The sequence below is a fragment of the Atta cephalotes genome (assembly GCF_000143395.1).
Source record: "Atta cephalotes unplaced genomic scaffold scaffold00002, whole genome shotgun sequence".
Taxonomy (NCBI): Eukaryota; Metazoa; Arthropoda; class Insecta; order Hymenoptera; family Formicidae; genus Atta; species Atta cephalotes.
Window position 1 is genome coordinate 7,200,068 of NW_012130066.1, and position 20,826 is coordinate 7,220,893.

The window sequence follows — 20,826 nt, forward strand, 5'->3', positions numbered from 1 at the left end:
CACACGCTATATAATAATATATATATATATATATATATATATATATATATATATAATATATGTAAATATTATCTGTATATTTAACAAAAGATATATCGATATATATGTTGACCCACATGTACACATCTATCGCACATTTACCATCACGAAGTTAAGTGTTTCGTCGTCGTCGTCCCGCAGCGAACTTTTGTTACACCCGCTGCGTTCGAAGAAGATGAGACCGTCTTCTAAAAGAGTCCCGTGCTTCCAGCAGGCGACGAGGGCGAGTATCAACGAATCTCGGAGGCCTCAAGCATGGGCGAAGCGAAGAAGCGCGTGCAGGCGCAAGTGCATGCAGTCCCGACCGACGATCAGATACGGGCGATGCCAAGCAGCAAGGTCCCCAAAATCTACCCGGCCAGCGACTCCGAGGAGCTGTTCTACGGCGACGGGAAGGATGCGAGGAGGCGACGGCGTGCCAGCTGCGACAGTCTCAGCACAACTGGTTCCGGAAACAGTAGGCGGTCGAGCATCGTCGATGGGACGGTAGGTCAACAATCCATCGCACAGGACCCCCGGAAAGCCCTGGTCGTTTTGATCGGATCACGGACGTCGTCGTCTCTCATGCAGAAACAGCGTTCCTGGGAGACCTTCCCGCGACCCAAGAGCAAGCGTGGCGCCGGTAGCGAAGGTTCGGGGGCTTCGTCCCTCGGTCAGCTGAAGAAAGCAGACAGCTTTGAGGGCCACGAGGAAGCGGTGCGCACCTTGGTGGCGGCAGTACAGGAGACGCGATCTCAGCTGCGACACCATCATTTACATCATCATCGTCATCATCGTAAGAGTAAAACGAATTGAGGCGCTTCTTGTCGTTCAGATCGTTCTTGGTCCCTTCGCAACCCCTCCTCGCGCGCAAAAATTACGTAAGGAAATATTGTCCGAAGGGTATCGAATAGATATCCGCGAGCCTATTACGTATAGATAGAAAAAAGAAAAGAGATGAAAAAGATTGATCAAAAGACTAAATACCGTGCCCCAAGTGGCTTAAGTATAAATGTTATTTATTAGTAAAGAAAGCGTATTGTTGTGAGAGCCGACATATTATCGGTTTTTCGAAGATTTTGGACATTCTATTAGTATAATAATAATAATAATAATGGATATATAAATATGATAATGGTAATGAAAAAGGTCTATATTCTGCGCGATATGGAAAATCAGAAATCTTCGTTATCAAGAGGCACGTCCGTCAAGTGCGCTTTTATCTTTATATTACTTTTCGAGATTCTTTTGAGATCCCGATCAAACGCGTGGTGTTTGTATTAATCCAATTTTTCGATGTTTATATTGTCCTTCGTCAAAGTTGTATACCGCATACGATGACGTGCAATTCTCGCGAAGTACCTTTTATATAGCGATTTAATTGCATTCGATAAAGCGCCGAAGATCGGTATTAATTCCACTATAATTGCTAACTATGTTAGAGATGGAAGAAAGAAAGAGAATATCTGCTACTCGTATTGTTGACAAGATCCGCCTAGGGCGGTTGATACACATAGAGCCTTGATTAAAGAAAATAAAATGTTTTTTCGGACAAAAACGCGCGTGTGCAATGTACAATAATTGCAAAAGAACCACAGTTGACGTTACAAATAACTGTATACAGACGAATGTATATTTCGTTCTGATCGCGCACATTATTTCGTTATTATATTTAGTTATTACAAGAGTCCTCTTCGCATATCCTCGTTTTTCCTCTAATTAAAACACGCGAATCTATTCTCACCATGTCCGTACACGCAATTTTTCTTTTAACGTCAACGGGTCGGATGCATAGTCCAGTAAAATACGTCGCGCGATTTGATCGATCAAGTAAAACGGTAATATTTAGCTAGTAAACAACACTGCCAGTCGCGATATATTATGTCATTACGAATTTAATCGACGATATTCGATTCGCGAAGAATAGCCTAATTCGAGCGTTTACTCGTAATCGCCATCAATAAAAACCCAGCGATCGCCCTACGACGCATGGGTTCGTCACGATTATACTCGTCACAATTATTGACTATAATGTAACGATAATATTATTCCAAACGAGAGGCGCAAGGATAAAAATCGGTATTACGAGGAATCGGCTCTTCCTTGTGAAAGTCAATGCGATCGTTAATCATTGTTTCGAATTTAACTACGAGCAAAGATTTGTAATCTTCAGCAGGGTTACAATGAACGTTCTAATTATAGCGAGTGTACACACGTAAGCATGTATGAGAAATTGTCGAATTTCTGGTATAGTAAAATATATACAAGTTAATAAATATACCCTTGATTTATATATCGTATCTTGGTGTATTAAAAGCGATGCATGAACTTTGTCGCTCACTTCAGTTTTTACAAGTATTCACAGTTGTATACGTACATGTATTAAAAAAACATGCATATTCGGTATTCCACTTGTTGAATTTTACAGGCAGGCTATAAAGCTGGGAACTTCAACGGATGAAATACGAGAGAACATTTTGGCCTCCGATGTTTGCATTTTTTTCCGGAATTAATACAACGGCAATTAATTAATCTGATAATTGATTGTGATATTTTACACATATTTATTTAAGACTAATATATGTAATTCATTTATACGTAATTGTCGACTTTATGTACACTTCTCTTCTATTTTCACATATTATAGTACAGTACACACAATCGGCCACAATAAAAATTCTCTCTCCGTCGTTTCTTTCTTCTTCTCAGGTAAAACGTTTCTATATTTCTGGCATCACCACTATAGATAATTTCAATAATATCAAATTATTGATACAAAAAGGAAAATCTCATGCAGAAACATATGATACAGCATTTCTGCAAACATAAAGTACATATTTTGTCGCTACTCATTTAGACATCATATTGTTTCTTTCTTTTTTGTTTTTGTTTCATCGATATTAGTTTCATTAACTTCGAACTTGTCAGAAATTTCGTAGGAATTTTCGTAGGAATTTTTCAAGTATTCTTCGATATTTTTCATTTGTCCTTTTGTAGTATTCGATTTCTTCAGATCTCCGTTATCATTATTTATTTTCAATAATGACATGATACCCCAGCTGTTACTTTCGAATTTGTCAGTGGTTTCTAGCGCGTAAATCGCATCGTGCGTCTTCGAAATTATACGATTCAATTCATAGAAATTTACATTTTTGGAAACGTTCAATGTCGTTTCTAAAGGATTGGTAATATGGAGTGCCGAGCGTGATGGTTTTCGAATCTGTATACCCTCGCGGATGCATATTCCATATGTTTGAAAATCGAATGTCGAATAATACTCAAAGAAATCGTATAGAAGTTTCTCCAGACTATCCTGATTTATATTATATTTGTAATTCAGTGGCAATTTGTTAACATCCCGCAAGAAGGTGCAATCGATGCCATTCTCTGCGCAACGAACGTCATTGTGAGCTATATAAAAGAAAATACAATTTACTAATCAGACGTTATGTAACTCTTTTCTTTATGATATATGTGACTTACTCGAATATGACTTTAATATTTTTAAGGACGGCAATATCTTCTTTTGCTGTAAGAAGAACAGTACTAACAACGTAAGAGGAAAATTTGTTATCCATTGTCCTGGTACGTCGAATGTTAATTCCTGACTCTTCGCCCATGCTCGTATTGTTATAACAAGCGGTCTTATTCGCCAATCCATTTCTCCATAGAAATTTAGTAATTCGGTCATATATATAGCAGTCCTATAGAAGAGATCAGTATTGACATTTTTGTCTTTTTAACTCTTTAACTACAGTTGTAAAAATTACATTTAGTTTTAATATCCTATTTCAATTACAAAACGTAAATAAATCTTAAAACGTAAATAAAACATAAATAATCTTCGATGATTGATAAAGGAAGGTTCAAAATTTTTTTCCCTATAATTCAGAATCTCATAGTACTAATGACTGCAGATTGTATAAAATTTGACGTTTTGAGTCCAAATGACTATTGCTATAGTTGAGAGTTCATTACAAAAAAAAAAAACAAATCCTACAATCTTACAAATCAAATAAAATATGTCTTGACTTACATATTTGTTGCACTTAAATCACATTCAGTTTGTGTGTAGTTATAACAGAATTTAATTATTGGTACTCGAGCTTCCAGAATCCTTCTGACATTAAGAATACCAGGGATGAAATACTGCATGCTGTTTGCGAGTATTCCCAAAAATTCTTTCGTTTCATGCCTACCATTATTATTCATTAACTTTGAGTGAAATACCAATCTACTCGTGACATTACACTACAAATGTTACAATTCATTAATAAGTAGGATTAAGTACGTGAACATTTAATTAATTTGAACATTATTTATATATTTACTTCTCCAGTGTTGGGAATAAGAACTAAATCAAGATCACACCTTTTCCTTCCAAAACCATTTATAGAGGAACCAAATGGCAAAATCTTTATATTATCAAATAGTCTAGAAAAGTATTGCTCTAAATGGTGAGCAGTATGAAACCTCAGTCTTACTTCTAAATCGGTTAATTTCATCATCTCATAAAGAATTATTATCTGCACTGATATCTGCAAAGGTTATAAGTTTTATAAGGCTAAATATTTCGAATAATCCTAACTGTAACATAAATGAGCTTACCGATTTAGCATTATATAATTGCTTTGCTTTCTCCTTTTCGTTAGGCAATGCACAACCATTTTCCACAAATAAAGATTTTCTCTGATTATTTTTCTGTGGTGTAATAATTTGTCCTTTACGAAACCATAATACTGAGGATTTTACAGATATAATGTCTTCTTTTATAAAAGAAGCAGATGACATAATTTCTTTTATCGACACTATGTCTTTAAACTCAACCAAAATATAATTCTGAAATTAATCACAATATGATACTTTTCTAATACATTATTTAATATTAATGTATTAATGTTGCATTTAATTTTGGATAAACAATAGCTGACATACTTGTTGATTATTTACATGATAATGATGCATACTCGAGATGTCTCCAAATTTCAAACAATAATTATGGAGATCATTGTATGATTTCGACGAATGTACTTGTATCAATAAGCTTCGAGATGCCTGATTTCTTCTTTTGATGATTTCAATCTCGTGTGTGCTTTCTATAATTGTAATTGTCAGATATAGATCTTGGAAAACAGAGAATAACTGTGATATATGAGAAAGATCAGTATGATTAGAGAATATTAATTCATGCTGCATTCTCAATAATTATATTGACGCTAGTAAATTGTTTTGAAAAGGATCTGTTCATTTTAACTGAATTTCTTGCAGTTTTTTCTTTTTCTCTTCAATATGAAAAAAAATATATAAAATGAATTAAACAAGTACAATTAAAAAAAAATCTTGTTATATTATTTTTTTTGCTTCTCGTCACCGGGTAATGAACTTTAATGCTTTTGATTTATTTTTTCAGGTTATGTAGCCCAAAACTTTTTGATCTGAAGTATAGTTTTTATCACTTTGCCTATTTTTATAATAATCTTGTGATATAAAAGTTCGTTTGAGTATCTGTAATCTCTCATTTTTATATTAATATTTCGTTCTGATATTATTATTGCTTTATGACATCAATTTGTAAGTTTATAGGTTATACGCTGAACTTATCATGTAACTTACCTTGTTTATTGTTCTTATATTCTTTGACGTTTCTTATATTCGTTGATATTGAGATGCGATTGTGCGACTTTAATCTACTTGTGACCATTATGAACTTCTTGCAATAACAGTGATTTAACAATGAAATGGTATTCGAATTAACACGGCCAAAAAGCGCCATTTTTAAATGTGCACATAGTTCCGTGTACACAAGTGAAGTGTGCACTACGCACATGTGCGAATAGAATTACAGGTTATCGAGAGTTTCCTGCACTGCACTCTCTGAACTGGTGCACATGAGAGATCTTTTCTGTGGCTGAACTAGTGTACACTTTTGGAACTTGAAGTGAGATAGGTTTGATATTTATTATATTTGTTGAAGAAAGAGAGTGCTAGTACAATAGAAAACAGATCAGAGGTCTGTTCTTTTTGGCTGAACTTTGCACCAGTTCATCTTTCTTTTTCTTTTTTCTTTCTAGAGAGAAAAGGAAGAAAGATGAACTGGTACAAAAGTTCAGCCAAAAAAACAGGTCTATGGTGTGATAAGTCGAAGCAAAACAAATATACGTTTGTTTCATTTCAATTTATTGCACAGAGTACATCTATTCAGAGAATACAAAAATAAAAAAATAAACGCACTGCATATCTTACACTGCAGTGCATTAATTCGCTGGATCATAGTAGCGGCCCGACTTCTCAACGTTTATTTTTTACTATCAACTTTACAGAAAAACTGCAAGAGACAAAAAAATCATTAATTTTCTTCTCACAGAACTCTAAGAATTTTTTCAAAATTTTTTATCAATTTTTTAATACTGCATTTATTCTTTATTTCTACCTTTTGAATGCCCAGCAAATGAGAATGAATTAAAATGGATTCAAATTTTTTTCTATCCGAATGCGTATTTTAAATAGCGAATACTTTTTTTTCGATTTAATTGGATTCAATTGGATTCAATTAGATTCAATTGGATGCAATTGGATTAAAAAACTGCATTTCTTATTCAAAATTTTGAATTGAACAGTGTTCACAATGTGTGTGTTGAGCACAGAAAAAGCTAATATTATTTTTAGATTGAAAAGCATAGAGATATGTTCCATGCAATTCCTATAAATGAATAAAAATGCATTCAGGATTAAAAAGCATTCATTTTAACATTCGTGAATCAATATTTCTGAAAATTCCATTTCAATTCATTTCAATCAATTTTCGCTCGGTGGAGAATTCAATGAATTATAATAAATCGTCTTTTGTTTGATATGTTATTTTGATATTTAATCGACTTTTATGAATTGAAATTTTATTGATATAATAATATTATAAAGTCGATAATTATTTATGACTGGTAAATTTACCAGTCTTTACATTTAGTGATTTTGTCGATTGTCTGTATAAATTCATCTATTGTTATATAATTATCAAAGTTTATATACTTATACAATTATCATAATATTACACAATTATCAAGATTTATACCTTATAGCATTACTTATAATTATCAAGGTCTATAAAGGACCGATAAAAATATTAATTCAAAAAATCAATAAAGTAAGATCAGAGTAACATAATTAACTAATAATATAAGAAGTGGCACTAAATGCGATTTCAAAAATTTTTTCTTCTGGATTTTCGAGCAACATTGAATTCTCAAAAAATCAATAAAATATTTTTAAAAAATACAATTAACATAGAAATGGTTTTAATTTTAAAATATTGAAAATCACAATTCCTGAAATTTTATATTTTGGAATAATTTTTATATAATTATTAATTAAACATCTCAGATGAAGTTTCCATTTTTTTTCTACTTTACTTTGGATCAATCTTTGTAATTTTAACGCTGAAAAAGAGACCGCATTTATATGTTTAAATATATTATATTTTGTTTTTCTTTTTTTTATATTCTCTCCAGGTGTGCAACATACATCTTGAATCATTACTGTGTAGCAATTATAATTGTAGTTTGATGATTAACATGGATGATTAATCGGGAATTTACAACTGTCTGTTGTCCCATACGACTCGCGGCGCGACGTACAATACGTCCGATAGTGGGAAGTGATAACGATGGGCGATAAAGATTGAATTGCGCCGCTTGTATGAAATGACCGTCGTGAGATGACCATCTATGATTTCTTCTTCTGACCTAAGGAAGCGCAGACGATGTGGAAACTGGACTCATACGAGCTCACGCATCCGGAATCGCTGTCAGAGCATCAGCTCCGCGAGATTCTGAAGAACGTAAGTTGTCGCATAGGTTAGGCATGTTTACAAACTTCTCTCGACTTATCTATTATTCTTCTCTGTTTTCTTATCCGATTTTATTGGAAGATAATTTAATGTATGTGAGAGTCGTTGTCTGAATTATTTCAGACTTCAACAAATGTTAACATGACACAAATTTAGGTTAAATGTCAAAGATAGATTTTATGAATTATATTTTTATATAAATTTATAAACCAGAATAACATATTCTAAATTATTATTTATAAAATGGAAAAAGCAATAATATATGTTTGTTATGAATTAATGATAATATTTGTTATAGAAATAATTTATAATAAAAGCATGACATTTAAATTTCAGACATATTTTATGATATCTCAATTACATCTTCATATCTTTTTTCATTATAGAGTTGCATTGAGATCTTTAAGTTTGAAAAACTATGTAAAAGTGAGTTGCTGGAAATGTACAAACGAGTTGCAATGCCTTTACCTCAGCGGCAACATGGAAATGCAAAGAATATAGATATGATATCAGAGAATTCCATTACAGTTATAAGGTAAGTTTTTATATAAAGAATATATTATTTAGGTAAAGAATATCTTAAATAAAGATAATAAAGAATATTTTACTGTGTTAAATTTGTCTTTCTTTTAGTGATAATGATAGGCACAGTTTAGCTGCAGACTTGAACAAAGGAAATAAGAGGATATTTCAAACATCTCAACCTCAGATAGATACAAAACCTCTTCTTAACGATCAGAAATCAGTGAGCAAGAAGATTCGATTATGTTCAACGCCAAAAGAAATTGGGTGTAATGGAATTTATAAACGCAATTATGGAGAACAGAGCGAGGTATCATATCTTAATCTTTTATAGTTCAGATAAGTCAAATAATTAGATAAGGTAAGAGAGGTAAGACTAACAGTCTACTTACCTCTAGATAAAGTTTGAGTTTTCTACAAATAAGATTCTGAGATAAGATTTTTTTATCATAATATAACATGTAAGTTTATAAAATGAAATATTTACAAAGACTATTTGTTTCTATTAAGATGTAATATTATATAAGTTTTACAATAATCTTAATTTGTAAGTGAATAATAGCAGATGTATTTGAACCTTTCAGGAATCTCTACCGAAAAAACGTCAGAAGATAACATGGCCATGAACAAGAAAAATATATGCTCTACTTCTTTTTAAATCTGTTACTATAGAAATTCAATTTTAAATAGTAACATGCTAATGCAATAATTTTTATATCATATGATTGAACTTGTAATTTAATCGGTATATGAAGGATATTCACACGAATGTATATTCACACGAATATTTTTAAGAATAAGATTGCTTGCTAATCTTGTCCTTAAAATACTCGTGTGAATACAAACCATTTATAATACTTTGAGACCCAATTGTTCCACTTTTTGGTAAATTTTACCTATTGGATAAGTAGCAAGATTACCCAATCACATGCGTGGATTACAGATTTACTTAACAGATAAAAAGATGGAACAATCAGCCTTAAATCATGATTTAAACAGATTGACAAACATTAATATGACTAATAATTTTTATGTTTCTCGATTATTTTAATATTCGAATAATTTAAAAATGATAGATTCTATGTGATGATTTTATAAGTAGGTCTGATTTATATTTTGTATAAATTTATTATACAATTTGCGTAAAGAAAACGGAAATTTAATTAGGTATGACTGTTAGATTTGGCAGCTGGCGATATATACAGAAAAAACTGATATTACGTTTAATATATATATATCTGCACATTGCTATATCAGTTTATTTTTAATGTAATCGAACAATCGTCATACATGACAATTTTGTTTGTTAGACATTGAATTAACGCAGTATTTGATGTTAAATGAATCGACAGAGGCGTGCGTCAGATAACTTTATTGTTTTGCGACATATGGAGATGTGAACAGTATTCAATAACGATAAAGTTACTTAAAACGATTATTTGTAATACGTAATATCATTCGTTTATTCATATTGTATGCACTGCTTATAAAGTGGAAGTATCGTTAGCGTAAATTTAGAACATGTACATGCACATATTAGGTCTGTTCTTTGTAGCTGCATTACTTTGTATTTTCTACGCTTTAAATGAAATAAATATTTAATTAAAGATTGAAGAGAAGGAAAAAGAATTTAGCTACAAAGAATAACTTATTGCACCGATTGAAGTTTGTGCTGCGCAGGATCTACGCAGTGTACACATCATCTTTTTATATGCATTGATCGATAAGATTTAAATTACCCGTTCAAGTATGAATAAATGATCTTAATTGTTTTAATGTTGAATAAAAGTATCAATGCGAATGTGTGTTTATTATATGTGTATAACAGTAATGCTGACATAATATTAAAATCTTTAGCCTCAAAAAAATAGCCTCTTTTAAAGCTTCCATTGAAAGAACACATACATATATAATCTTATAAAAAATTCTAATATATCGTTAATTTCTTTTCTTCTCTAAATATTTATAAAAGGATGTAATTTCCGAACATTTTAAATTGTATCATATGTTTGACGTAATCCAATTATGTAGTATATATGTAGTATAACACATACAATTAATTATATAAATCCGTAACGGAATCTTTTTCGAGATAGAGAAAGACGAGACGAAGAAGCGATAACACGTTGCGTAAGTGAGAGTGGTTTGAGTCGTTTCACGGTCATGATCAACACTCGTCTTCCTTAATATATATATATATATATATATATACTGAATGACTCATGTTTATGAAGGAAGAAGAGACGAGACGAAGATGATTCACGCGTGTCTAACGAATCCGTAATCTCCTCGGCGGCGATCGGTGTATATCGCATTTTTTATAACGCAAAGGTGGAGTCTTGGGAACTCCCTGGGATTTTTAAATACATACATAAATGCTCCTTTTCGAATTATTATTCAGATAATTATTTCAAAGACAAAATAGAAAGAGACTAATAATATTAATAAATTAATAATAAATAAATAAAGAATTAGAATCTTTTATTTCATGAAAGAAAGGAAACGAAAGACTTTTGATTGATTCATTTTTTTATGCATTATGTGTTATGCAAGATTCCATGCTCTTGCTATTACGATTTCACGCTATCATGGAATAGTTCTTTAATTCTTAACTGATGAGTCCATTGGACTCATAATATACATTATTACTAATTATGAATTAAAGAGCTTCCATATGTAATATTTTTTTCATAACGCCAGTTATGAAAGATTAATCCTCGTGTCACAAAAATTAACGAATGCGACGTATGTCCTCATCCGAAGACAAAATACAGGACTCTTCTGAAAATGAATCATCCTCACATTTATTGATATTCTCGGTCCGTCACCTCGCGACGTGGCGGAAGCGTTATACTTATAGCCAGTACCAAAATCGCCAGAATTACGCAAGGGTGAAAGCACTGCCAGTGTATGCTGTTGCATAGGAGAATTATTGGTCACGTTCATCTCGTTTCCTCACGCCTCGCAGCCACGTAATCTTCCCGATCTCGAAAAACGCTCGGCGTTAAATCACACACGTTGTTTTTTTTATCTTTAAATCTGCTTTCGAAAATCTCCCGCTGAAATTGCGATATGGAATTGTGGCTGAAATTATATATATTATACGTACACCCTCGTCAAAATCCATACAATTATGTTCGAAACTGGTTTTTGCACCACTCTTAACGCCTCGCATGCGTCGCGTTATAAATGCTATAACTTTTACAGAAAAAAAGGTAATTTAAAACGTTTAAATAATTTCGTTTACGAAAAAAAAAAAGAAAAACGACGACCGTAATGTATTCACTTGCTCGTAGCGTTTATGCAATAAAATTAACATTCCATGGACTGCATCGGAACGCGCGACTCCCGAGACATTCCGTGAATGGTGAGCGCGATTAAGCGATGCCGTGAGGAATTTAATAAACCGGCCAATTCGGCGTTCAAAACTTTCTTTCTTCCTCGTCCGATACACACGGTATGTATATCGGCGAATCATAAATCGAGAGCGAAACTTCTGTCATCGCATCACGTACTACGCTACTTCGAAGAACTGCTTGCGATGCAATGAGGAATATGATGAGCCGCTGACCACCCCGATGCTGCTATAAATACGTTTGTCACCGTTTGTTCGAACATCAGTCTTGTTTGCGACACGTTTACCGATACACAAAATCATATTAATCAGAAAATGGCCGTCAAGGTATGCTAAAGGATTGCACACAAATTTTACACATCAAAATCGATTATAAATTTGGAATATTTCTCGGGCAGTCTTCTATTATACTTTACTCATACAGCACAAAATTTGCAGCAATATCGCTGCAAAATATATATATATGTATGTGTATATATATATAATATATTGCTGTAACATGCGATGTTGCTGCAACTTTTGTGCAACTTTCCAGCAAACACAAAGTTACATGTAACATACTTGCAATTTCTCACTCAACAATATAATTAATAATATACACATGTGTGTTACAGTATTATTACATTACAGTATATATTGTTGAGTGGGAAATTACAACTACAGGTATGTTACATGTAATTTTGTGTTTGTTGAGTTTGTATTTATAGAGATATATTCCGTTAATATTTGAGACCATTATATAAATACTTGATATTACATTACAGTTAACAATCTTGGCTGTATCAGTGCTTGCGATATGCAGAGGCGCGGTCATACCATCGTCAGCTTTCCCGGCCATTCCAGCTGTTTCAGCTGTTCCAACTGGTCCAGCTGTACCAGCCATTCCAGCTACCTTGGCCGCACAACCGGTTTTTCCAGTTGCTGCAGTTGATACCACAAATTACGATCCTCATCCTCAATACAGTTACGCCTATAATGTCCAAGATACATTGACTGGTGATGCGAAGAGTCAGCACGAAAGCAGAAATGGTGACATCGTTAGCGGCAGTTACAGTTTCATCGAGGCTGATGGTACCAGACGAATCGTCGAGTATACAGCTGATCCTGTGAACGGATTCAACGCTGTGGTCCGTCGAGAACCCCTGGCAGTGGTGAAACCCGTCGTCGAGGTCGCCCCGCCTCCACTTGTTTATCAGCCCTGAAGGATATGATAATGAATGACACAACAGTCCACAGAAAGAACAATTTTACTAAAGTACAAATTTAGCTAGATAAAAATTTAAAAATGATTCCCAACAAGCAGACATTACCATATTTATTGTTTTTTTATGTCAAAATGATGTCTTGAATATCAAAATGACGTTAAAATAATGACAAGTAACATCAACTTTTCCGGATTGCACAATCTAAATAAGTAACAATTTCAAGCATGATGAACAATGCTGCAAAAAAGTTTTGTCATTCTACATAATTATTTTCAAATATCTATATCTAGCTAAATTTTTAGATATTTTAGTAAAACCTTTTTTTCGTCCACAGTCACAGAAAACTAGTCACACTATATATAATGTATGTGATGTTGCTACATAAATCGTTAATTGTTAATGTATAGATTTTTATTAAAGATTTTTTTTACAAAACTGTGAATTAATTTTATCTTGACATAATGACTTTGCTATTAGTAGATTACGTGTCGACCTTTTTATTTTAATTGCATCTTTGGAACGTTATCGCGAAGCGTATTTCATAAATTTGTATTTTCATAAATTTTTCGTGAGTTTATACAAAACAAGTTACAATGAACGAATTAATGTTATGCGAATAAAGCTGTTAAATTATATAATGGCATGTAAATTTCGCAAATCGAGTCATAAACTCTCTTTTGTGAATATAACTGAAAGTTTACAGATTATCATATTATATGTACATACATATATCGCAAAACTTACAAGTGACAAGTTTATATGGAATATATATTATACTGTGATATTTATATTTTACATATTACATAGGAATCCCTAAGAAATACGTATTATTGCAAATTTAATTAATTATATAATAGCAAAATGAGATATAAATAAAAAAATCTTTCAAGTAAAATAGTGAAATAAGATTCATATAACTTTTGATATCCTTTGTAATCATAAGATTTTTAAAAAATTTTCTTTTTCAAAAAAGGTCATTGCTTTCTCTCAAAAATTAATAACGTATTAGTTGATGAATAATTTTATATAGATTGCCAAGTTTGTCTTGATGGTGGCTATTAAATTATATCCGAATATACATTTGAATTCACATTCAAATAAAAAATAAAATAGAAGTAATCTCGATTATATATAACAATAAAAAAAGTAAAAGAAATAAAAATGACGAAAGTGACCTTTTGCACATAATTTTTTTAATAAAATTAAATTATTGCTTCAGATTATTTTATTAAAAATGAAATACGTTTTTGTTGATACGAAATTGATTGCTTGAAGCAACTTCAAGTATAAATATTACAAATATGTACAGTTTTAATCTTTAAGAAAATATTAGATTTACAAAAATGTTTAAAAAAATCTTCACGTTTGTCCATTTTTAATTGAGATTTATATTCGACACTTTCAAGATAAGATCGTATGTAGACAGCACATACAACTATTGCTATGAAATATAAGTGAGAATTATAGACTAACAACAACTAACGCGAATGGCAATTAATACACAATAGTATATGATTCGTGTTAGCACAACTCGTGTTAGCATTACTCCTACTGAATGTATAATAAAATTCAATCGATTGCATGTGTGGCTGTCTTCTGTTGCTTTCGTCGAACAGCCTTGATAGAATGTCTGTATTTGACATATTGGCACACAACACGTATGAATACGTGCATTGGGTACGATTACGCGTATTTCGGTTATCAATTGCTCGCTCATATCAGGTTTAGTGTATATATTAGGCAACATGTTTGTTCATCCTTTTCCAAACATTGGAGCTGGTAATTTTAAAAACACTTCTTCCTTTCAGAAAAATTATCATAGAAGAGTTATATTTTAAAAAAAAGTCATCATATTGAATGAAAATGTTATTGAATAATATTTACTCAGGATTGGGAAATTACTTAAAAGTTACTTAAAAGTAACGCGTTACCATTATTTGCAGTAAAAAAGTATTGGGTTATCCGGAAAGTTCGTGCCGATGTTGAAGGAAAATTTAAACGCAGAAAATTTAAATTTTAGTATACATTTATTAAATTATATAGGTAGTTATATAGGCACGAACTTTTCGGACAACCCAATAACTTATTACAGATTCTAAAAAGCAATTTAAAAGTAAAAATTCTTACTTTTCGTTACTTTTTTTTTGTAATTATGGAAGAGATGGGCTCACTCATCAATTTTGATGGAATTAGGGTTCGTATTTTTGCACGAAATGAACGAATCTGACAGAAAAATAAGTGTCGCTCAATCCGGCGAATTGAAATTGATTAAAGTTGACTATTGAGATAAGGAATTCTGTTAAATTCATTTATTTCGTGCAAAAATGCATTGAATGATCCTAATTTCATCAAAATCAATGAATAATCTATTTCCTATATACACATATAATTATATTTTTTTAAGTATTAAAATAGGCTTCTAAAATAGAATGCAAAGACAGAATATAAATTAAACATAAGATATTTAGGAAGATATTTATCTTCGAACATTTATATTTTTTATTAATTTTTTACATACTTATATTTAATTCTATGATATTTTATTATAGATATTTTAGTTTTTAGTGTTCTTATGTTAAAACGAGGATAGTGAATTAAACAAAAATAGGCAAGAAGTCTTTTGTTTATTTAATACCTATAATCTTATTCGTGATGGCTGACCCATAAAAAAGTAAGAATAATGGGGTCAATTTTGTTTCCGTTACTAAAGAAAATGTAACGTTACTTTTTCGTTACTAACAAAAAAGTAACGGCGTTAGCAAATCGTTCCCAAAAAAAAAGTAATGAAAATGTAACATCGCGTTATAAATAACGCGTTACTTCTCAACCCTATATTTAATGTTATGTAGTTTCTTTTTTGTTATATGTCTTCATCTATAATATCGTCTTTAAATTGCTACTCTTAGCATTTTCCTATCGAAATGTCACATAATTTGCTGTCGAGAAAATTTCCTTCAATTAGAATATACATATATGAGTTGCATCTTGCTTCTAAAGTCTAAAGCTAAATCTGTACAAAGCCTAATCTGTATAATATGCTTTTCAATTCCTGTTTCTTGCTTTTTGTCTCTTGTTTTTTTTTTGTCTTTGCAGTCGTTCGAACGACAATCGTGTTTCTTTATTATCACTTGCTTCTTGTTTCTTCCCAAATCCGTTAACTTTTATCTCGCGACAGAAAACGACGACAGAATAACAAACAGAATAAAAAACAAGAAGTAAAAAACAGTAAAAAGTAAATAAACAAAGAAAAATACAGATTGAGCTCTCGAGATATTAAACTAATAATTAATTAAAAAACGGGCAATTAAGAGTTTTAATACGCAATAATTAGTGCAATTTTCAAATATAATGAATTTTACATCTACATTAATTACTGTGTATTAAAACTCTCAATTACCATTTTTTTAATTATTAGTTTAGTAAAAAGTAAGAAATAGGCCATGTTCGTAATTAATTCTTATTTTAAGATCATCTTAAGATAATACGATTCTGTAATTCTTGTAACATCTTGAGACTGCACTTAAGAATGTAAGAACCAACTTGAATACCGGCCATAGGAAGCAAAGAGCACATTGTAGATTAAGCTATAGACTCCGCATGTATTATTTCTCCTAGGTGTGTATAATTGTCCTATCGACAGCTAGAAAGGCGAGGAAAAAGAGAATGAGGGTCTTGCAGCGTGTTCGTATTGAGGTACACAATTTCACGATTTCGTCGAATGACCTCGAGGTCTGGAGTCTTCGGTATATTGGCATCCAAGTCGCGTGTACGAATGGACAGCGGTGATATGAAGAAACATATAAGCGCGCGTACATTAGTACAACCGCAGGTCGGACCTCCTTGTACATCGCAATGATCATCACGGAGGTCACCGTACGGCCTCTGAGAGGAAGACATAGAAAAAGAAAGAAGGAGACAGAAGCAATGATTAGGTGGGGCGTAGGTGGCTGTAGGGAGCATCATCGTCGTCAGATGACACAAAAGCGACGACGTATAAAAGTACGGACAATCTTACCCCGAGGCATCAGTCCTCTTCTGGTGATCCTCTTGCACGCAAACATGGTCGACACGGTAAGAAAGAAAAGAGAGAAGCTGGAAGAGATACTCAAGCATTAGAATCTTCTTTTCAGCTATCCTTTGAAATGACTGTGTCCGAAAGACTGTATTTTGTAATCGAGTCCCAGGCTTATTTAAGTATTTTTTTAATTATCATTGAATATCAATGACCGCGCATGTGTAAAAAATCTCGACTACGTTCGATTTGGACTCCTATGTGCTGTAGCTTCATTCTATCTTTACTGCTTGCATCATACATTACTACGGAAAAAAGATGGAATGAAGTTTACAACACGTGAGCGTCAAAACCGAACACAGATCTTGTGTAACATTACTATAAAATACGCATTAATGCTAAAGTGTTTTAAGGTTGGAGAACAGATGCAGAACATAACGTATAAGATATAAGAAAATCAACTAATTAGAATCTTTTGTTTCATGGAAAGGAAGGAAATAAAGGACTCTTCTTAGTTCATTTACGTATTGCATACGTTATGCAAGACTCGGTGCTCCCGCTCTTAAGACTGTAGCAGAAAGGCTGACTTATAATCTTAAGACGCAGTGTCTTGTTAAGTCTTATGGATCTTTTGGGTCTTATGGGTCTTCTGGGTCTTATGGGTTTTCTACAATAAGCCATTAGTCATAAATCAAAAGCTAAAAATTAACGATTGTGATTGGTTAATTTTTAGTTTCTGACTTCTGATTTATGACTAATGGCTTATTATGCAATAGAAGGCCCATTATGTCTTTAGTAACGCACAAGAATTGTCTTATGACTTATATCTTAAAGATACTTCATATACACTTTAAGACATAAATCATAAGATAGTTCTTATGCGCTACTAAAGATATAAGACTTAAGACACTGTCTTAAGATTATAAGACAGCTTTCTGCTAAGAAAGCTCCCAGAGATTCGACAAGATAATTGGAGTATTGCTGATTTCATATTGATTTTCAGCTCTTTTTCTTTCTGGGACTGGCGATGCTCGCTCGAGGGGCAGTGGTGCCTGCCGTGCCAGCGGCAGCAGCGGTGGTGCCTCTGGCAAAGCTGGAGGAGTTCGATCCAGCGCCACAGTACAGCTTCGCGTATGATGTGCAGGATGCGGTGACCGGTGACTCGAAGGCTCAGTATGAGACCCGCAACGGCGATATCGTACGCGGCAGTTATAGTCTGATCGAGGCCGACGGTACGCGTCGCATCGTCGAGTACACCGCGGACCCGATCAACGGCTTCAACGCGATTGTCAGCAGAGAACCAGTGATTGCCGCCATCGCCGCACCAGTATTACCGCTCAGACCGGCCGCGTTGACTCCAATTACCATACCGACAGCACCCGCCGCTGCTCCGGCACCGTCGATTCCTGCCGTTGGGCCCGATTCTGATGTCGAGGTACTCGACACCCGGTCGGGTCCCTTAAAAGCGAAACCAACGACGCGCGAGCAAGAGATCCAACGTCAACAGTTGCAACAGTTGCAGCGGCTGCAGGAGCAACAGCACCAGCAACAAGAGCAACAGCAGCTGCGACAATTGCAGCAGCTGCAGGAGCAGCAGAGACGGTCGTCGAAATTACAGATTCAGCATCATCAACCACAAGAGCAGCAGCAGGAACAACAGACCGCGCAACAATCCGCACGAATTGTCGGATCGACGGCTGGACAAATCGAGCGACAACAAGTCGCGAATCCTCAATTGATCGGTCTTCCAGCTGCTGCCAGGGCGATAGCCACGTATCCCACTTACCCTTACGCCGCGTATAGCGCCGCGTACTCTTCGCCGTTCGCTTACACTGCACCCCTCAACGGCCTGACTTATACCCCCGCCGCCGCATTGACGTAAATCCACTCGTATCTACCTCGAATTATTAATTTCCGCACGGAAAAAAATAAATAAATAAATTGGGTGGTGCAGCAAACCTATAACTTATTGCGCGAATTCAACATCTATAATTAAGAAGGTTTAACAAATCGTTATAATGTTATTATATACAAGCTATATATATAAGCTGTCAACTTTGTTATTTTGTTACATAGAAAATTGATTGTTTTGTATATTACGACTGTAGATTTGCTGAATCAGTAAAGTTTTCAGCTGTGTTTTTTTTCCGTGCGTATTATTTGTTAAGATTATTGACGATAAAAACTAGAATAAATTGTTTACCATGAGTTACTTATATATACGCATATCTTATTTCTTTTCGATTGTTTCCTTAATACCGAAACACAATAAGCCTTAAACTTTATGAAAACTGATCAATTACAATCGATTGTGTGAGAGAGAGAGAAAAAAATAATGACTATAATTGGTCAATTTCTTCAGGCTATTTCGGAACTTATGAAAAATACTATTAGAATTGCGTGAAAAAAAATTATTGAAAATGATTAGAAAACCATAAATCGGATTCTATTATACCAATTTTTCACTAATCTAATAATACTTTTTCATAAAATTTCTGCGATTGACATCTATCAATTTTGGGCGATATTCATAATTCGTTTTTATATTTAAAACTAACTTTTATATTTAAAACTTAAGTAGGTATACAAAATTAATCTGAGCATCAGCATTTTAAGACATTACTTAAAACGGTCTTGAAATAAGAATCGATATAAATACTAGCATTTATTTTAACCGAAAAACACGAAGTAAAAAAGTGTAATTGGCCGAAATGATAAGAGAGACAACCGCTGACGAGACAGTCAATATATCCTAATTGATTACGTTTGATTATCTTAGGTCGCACGCATGCCACAAAAATTGGCATGTGCGCATCAAGTAAAAGCGACGAACTCTGGATGTGCATCGATCAATGTCATCAACGAGTTGATCGGTTGTCATGTTGGGGCCCAATCCATCCAGCGTTCGCTATTACGTAAGTCGGGCCTGTTGTTAAGCGCACCGGGCCCCTGTCGTCGTCTTTACGCAACACACGCCACGTATGCATGTATAATACACGCATGCACGTAAGGCGACCTTCGGCTACGCGCGATGCGTAAATAATTTTAACGGTATGAAAAGGAGATCATTATTATGATCATTAGTCTACAAATCGTAAAAACATGGTAATTGCCGTCTTCTTTGGAATGTCTTCATTTCACTCTTGATTAGCAGTTTAAAATAAAAAGAATTGCCTTTTTATAATACGTCATTATCGTCGCCGCATTTTCTTGAAAAGGGTATGTTTATATGCAACTATAACATGTACAGAAATTATATCAATTATTGAACGAAATATTTTACGTTTGAGAAAATTATATTCTGCGTAATATTTAAATTTTTTCAATGAAAATGAAAATGTTTATGATAAAAAAGATTATTTTTTATTATTGAGAAAAATTATATATATCGGTATGTAGAATCCTTGAAATATATGTGAAAAATGTTTCGTTTCGAAATCTCTTTTCACAGAGTAAGTAGTAAAGGTCAATGGATCAGGCAAGTAGACGCGCACTAGATGTCTGCCCAGTGAGCGATGTTTACTACTGTAATAGCTTTTTTAACACAAAAATCGTTGACATGGTAAAATCAAGTAAAAGAACATGTTTTTATATATAATTTTTTAAATTATGTCATAACTATTTGGTTAATAACCAACTTATTTATAATTATTTATTGCACTAGCAAAAATAAGAACACAAAAGAAATAGTAAATATGCAGAAAGTATATGAATATAAAAAAAATATAAACGCATCAAGATTGGTAATTATCGTTTTTTAAATAAAATATTTATGTATTTTTTTTATAAATGTAAAATATTTTATTTTTTAAATAAAAGAATTTTCTTTTTAATAGAACACTCACTTGAATAAAACCATTTCTTGGAAAAA

At 33.1% G+C, this 20,826-nt stretch overlaps 5 protein-coding genes across 5 annotated transcripts in view; 4 read left to right on the plus strand and 1 right to left on the minus strand.

Annotated features, from left to right (window-relative positions):
* LOC105621276 (RING finger protein 207-like) overlaps window positions 1–834 on the plus strand; it is a 4,153-nt gene extending 3,319 nt beyond the window's left edge. The window contains exon 7 of the mRNA XM_012202748.1: window positions 254–834. Within this exon, the coding sequence (XP_012058138.1) occupies window positions 254–834 (581 nt within the window). The remainder of the gene's footprint in view (window positions 1–253) is intronic.
* A 2,044-nt stretch (window positions 835–2,878) lies between these two features.
* LOC105621288 (poly(A) RNA polymerase, mitochondrial) lies at window positions 2,879–5,791 on the minus strand. The gene is made up of 7 exons (XM_012202757.1): window positions 5,632–5,791; window positions 4,954–5,114; window positions 4,627–4,857; window positions 4,350–4,556; window positions 4,055–4,269; window positions 3,502–3,722; window positions 2,879–3,429 (listed from the first exon to the last, which is right to left on the minus strand). Exons 1-7 carry the CDS (start codon window positions 5,789–5,791, stop codon window positions 2,879–2,881), a joined length of 1,746 nt encoding a protein of 581 aa, XP_012058147.1.
* Window positions 5,792–7,774: 1,983 nt separating this feature from the next.
* Window positions 7,775–9,009, plus strand: LOC105621299. The gene is made up of 4 exons (XM_012202768.1): window positions 7,775–7,852; window positions 8,248–8,396; window positions 8,495–8,693; window positions 8,968–9,009. Exons 1-4 carry the CDS (start codon window positions 7,775–7,777, stop codon window positions 9,007–9,009), a joined length of 468 nt encoding a protein of 155 aa, XP_012058158.1.
* Window positions 9,010–12,226: 3,217 nt separating this feature from the next.
* LOC105623446 (larval cuticle protein A2B-like) lies at window positions 12,227–12,940 on the plus strand (the record flags this gene model as incomplete). Its single annotated transcript, XM_012204842.1, has 2 exons — window positions 12,227–12,321; window positions 12,631–12,940. Coding segments are annotated over 2 exons (405 nt in total), but the record flags the coding sequence as incomplete, so codon positions are not given.
* Window positions 12,941–16,795: 3,855 nt separating this feature from the next.
* LOC105623457 (chromatin modification-related protein eaf-1-like) lies at window positions 16,796–18,837 on the plus strand. The gene is made up of 2 exons (XM_012204853.1): window positions 16,796–17,014; window positions 17,959–18,837. The coding sequence occupies exons 1-2, from the start codon at window positions 16,796–16,798 to the stop codon at window positions 18,835–18,837; spliced, it is 1,098 nt and encodes a 365-aa protein (XP_012060243.1).
* The last annotated feature ends 1,989 nt before the right edge of the window (window positions 18,838–20,826 follow it).

Excerpts from the sequence above, each read along its gene's own strand:
- LOC105621299 (XM_012202768.1), top strand. The coding sequence starts at position 7,775 with ATGTGGAAACTGGACTCATACGAGCTCACGCATCCGGAATCGCTGTCA. Across the intron at positions 7,853-8,247 it reads TCCGCGAGATTCTGAAGAAC|AGTTGCATTGAGATCTTTAA; the intron begins GTAAGTTGTCGC and ends TTTTCATTATAG. Across the intron at positions 8,397-8,494 it reads AATTCCATTACAGTTATAAG|TGATAATGATAGGCACAGTT; the intron begins GTAAGTTTTTAT and ends TCTTTCTTTTAG.
- LOC105623457 (XM_012204853.1), top strand. The coding sequence starts at position 16,796 with ATGATCATCACGGAGGTCACCGTACGGCCTCTGAGAGGAAGACATAGA. Across the intron at positions 17,015-17,958 it reads ACGCAAACATGGTCGACACG|CTCTTTTTCTTTCTGGGACT; the intron begins GTAAGAAAGAAA and ends ATTGATTTTCAG.
- LOC105621288 (XM_012202757.1), bottom strand. The coding sequence starts at position 5,791 with ATGGCGCTTTTTGGCCGTGTTAATTCGAATACCATTTCATTGTTAAAT. Across the intron at positions 4,858-4,953 it reads ATCATGTAAATAATCAACAA|AATTATATTTTGGTTGAGTT; the intron begins GTATGTCAGCTA and ends GATTAATTTCAG. Across the intron at positions 4,270-4,349 it reads TTATTCCCAACACTGGAGAA|TGTAATGTCACGAGTAGATT; the intron begins GTAAATATATAA and ends TAACATTTGTAG.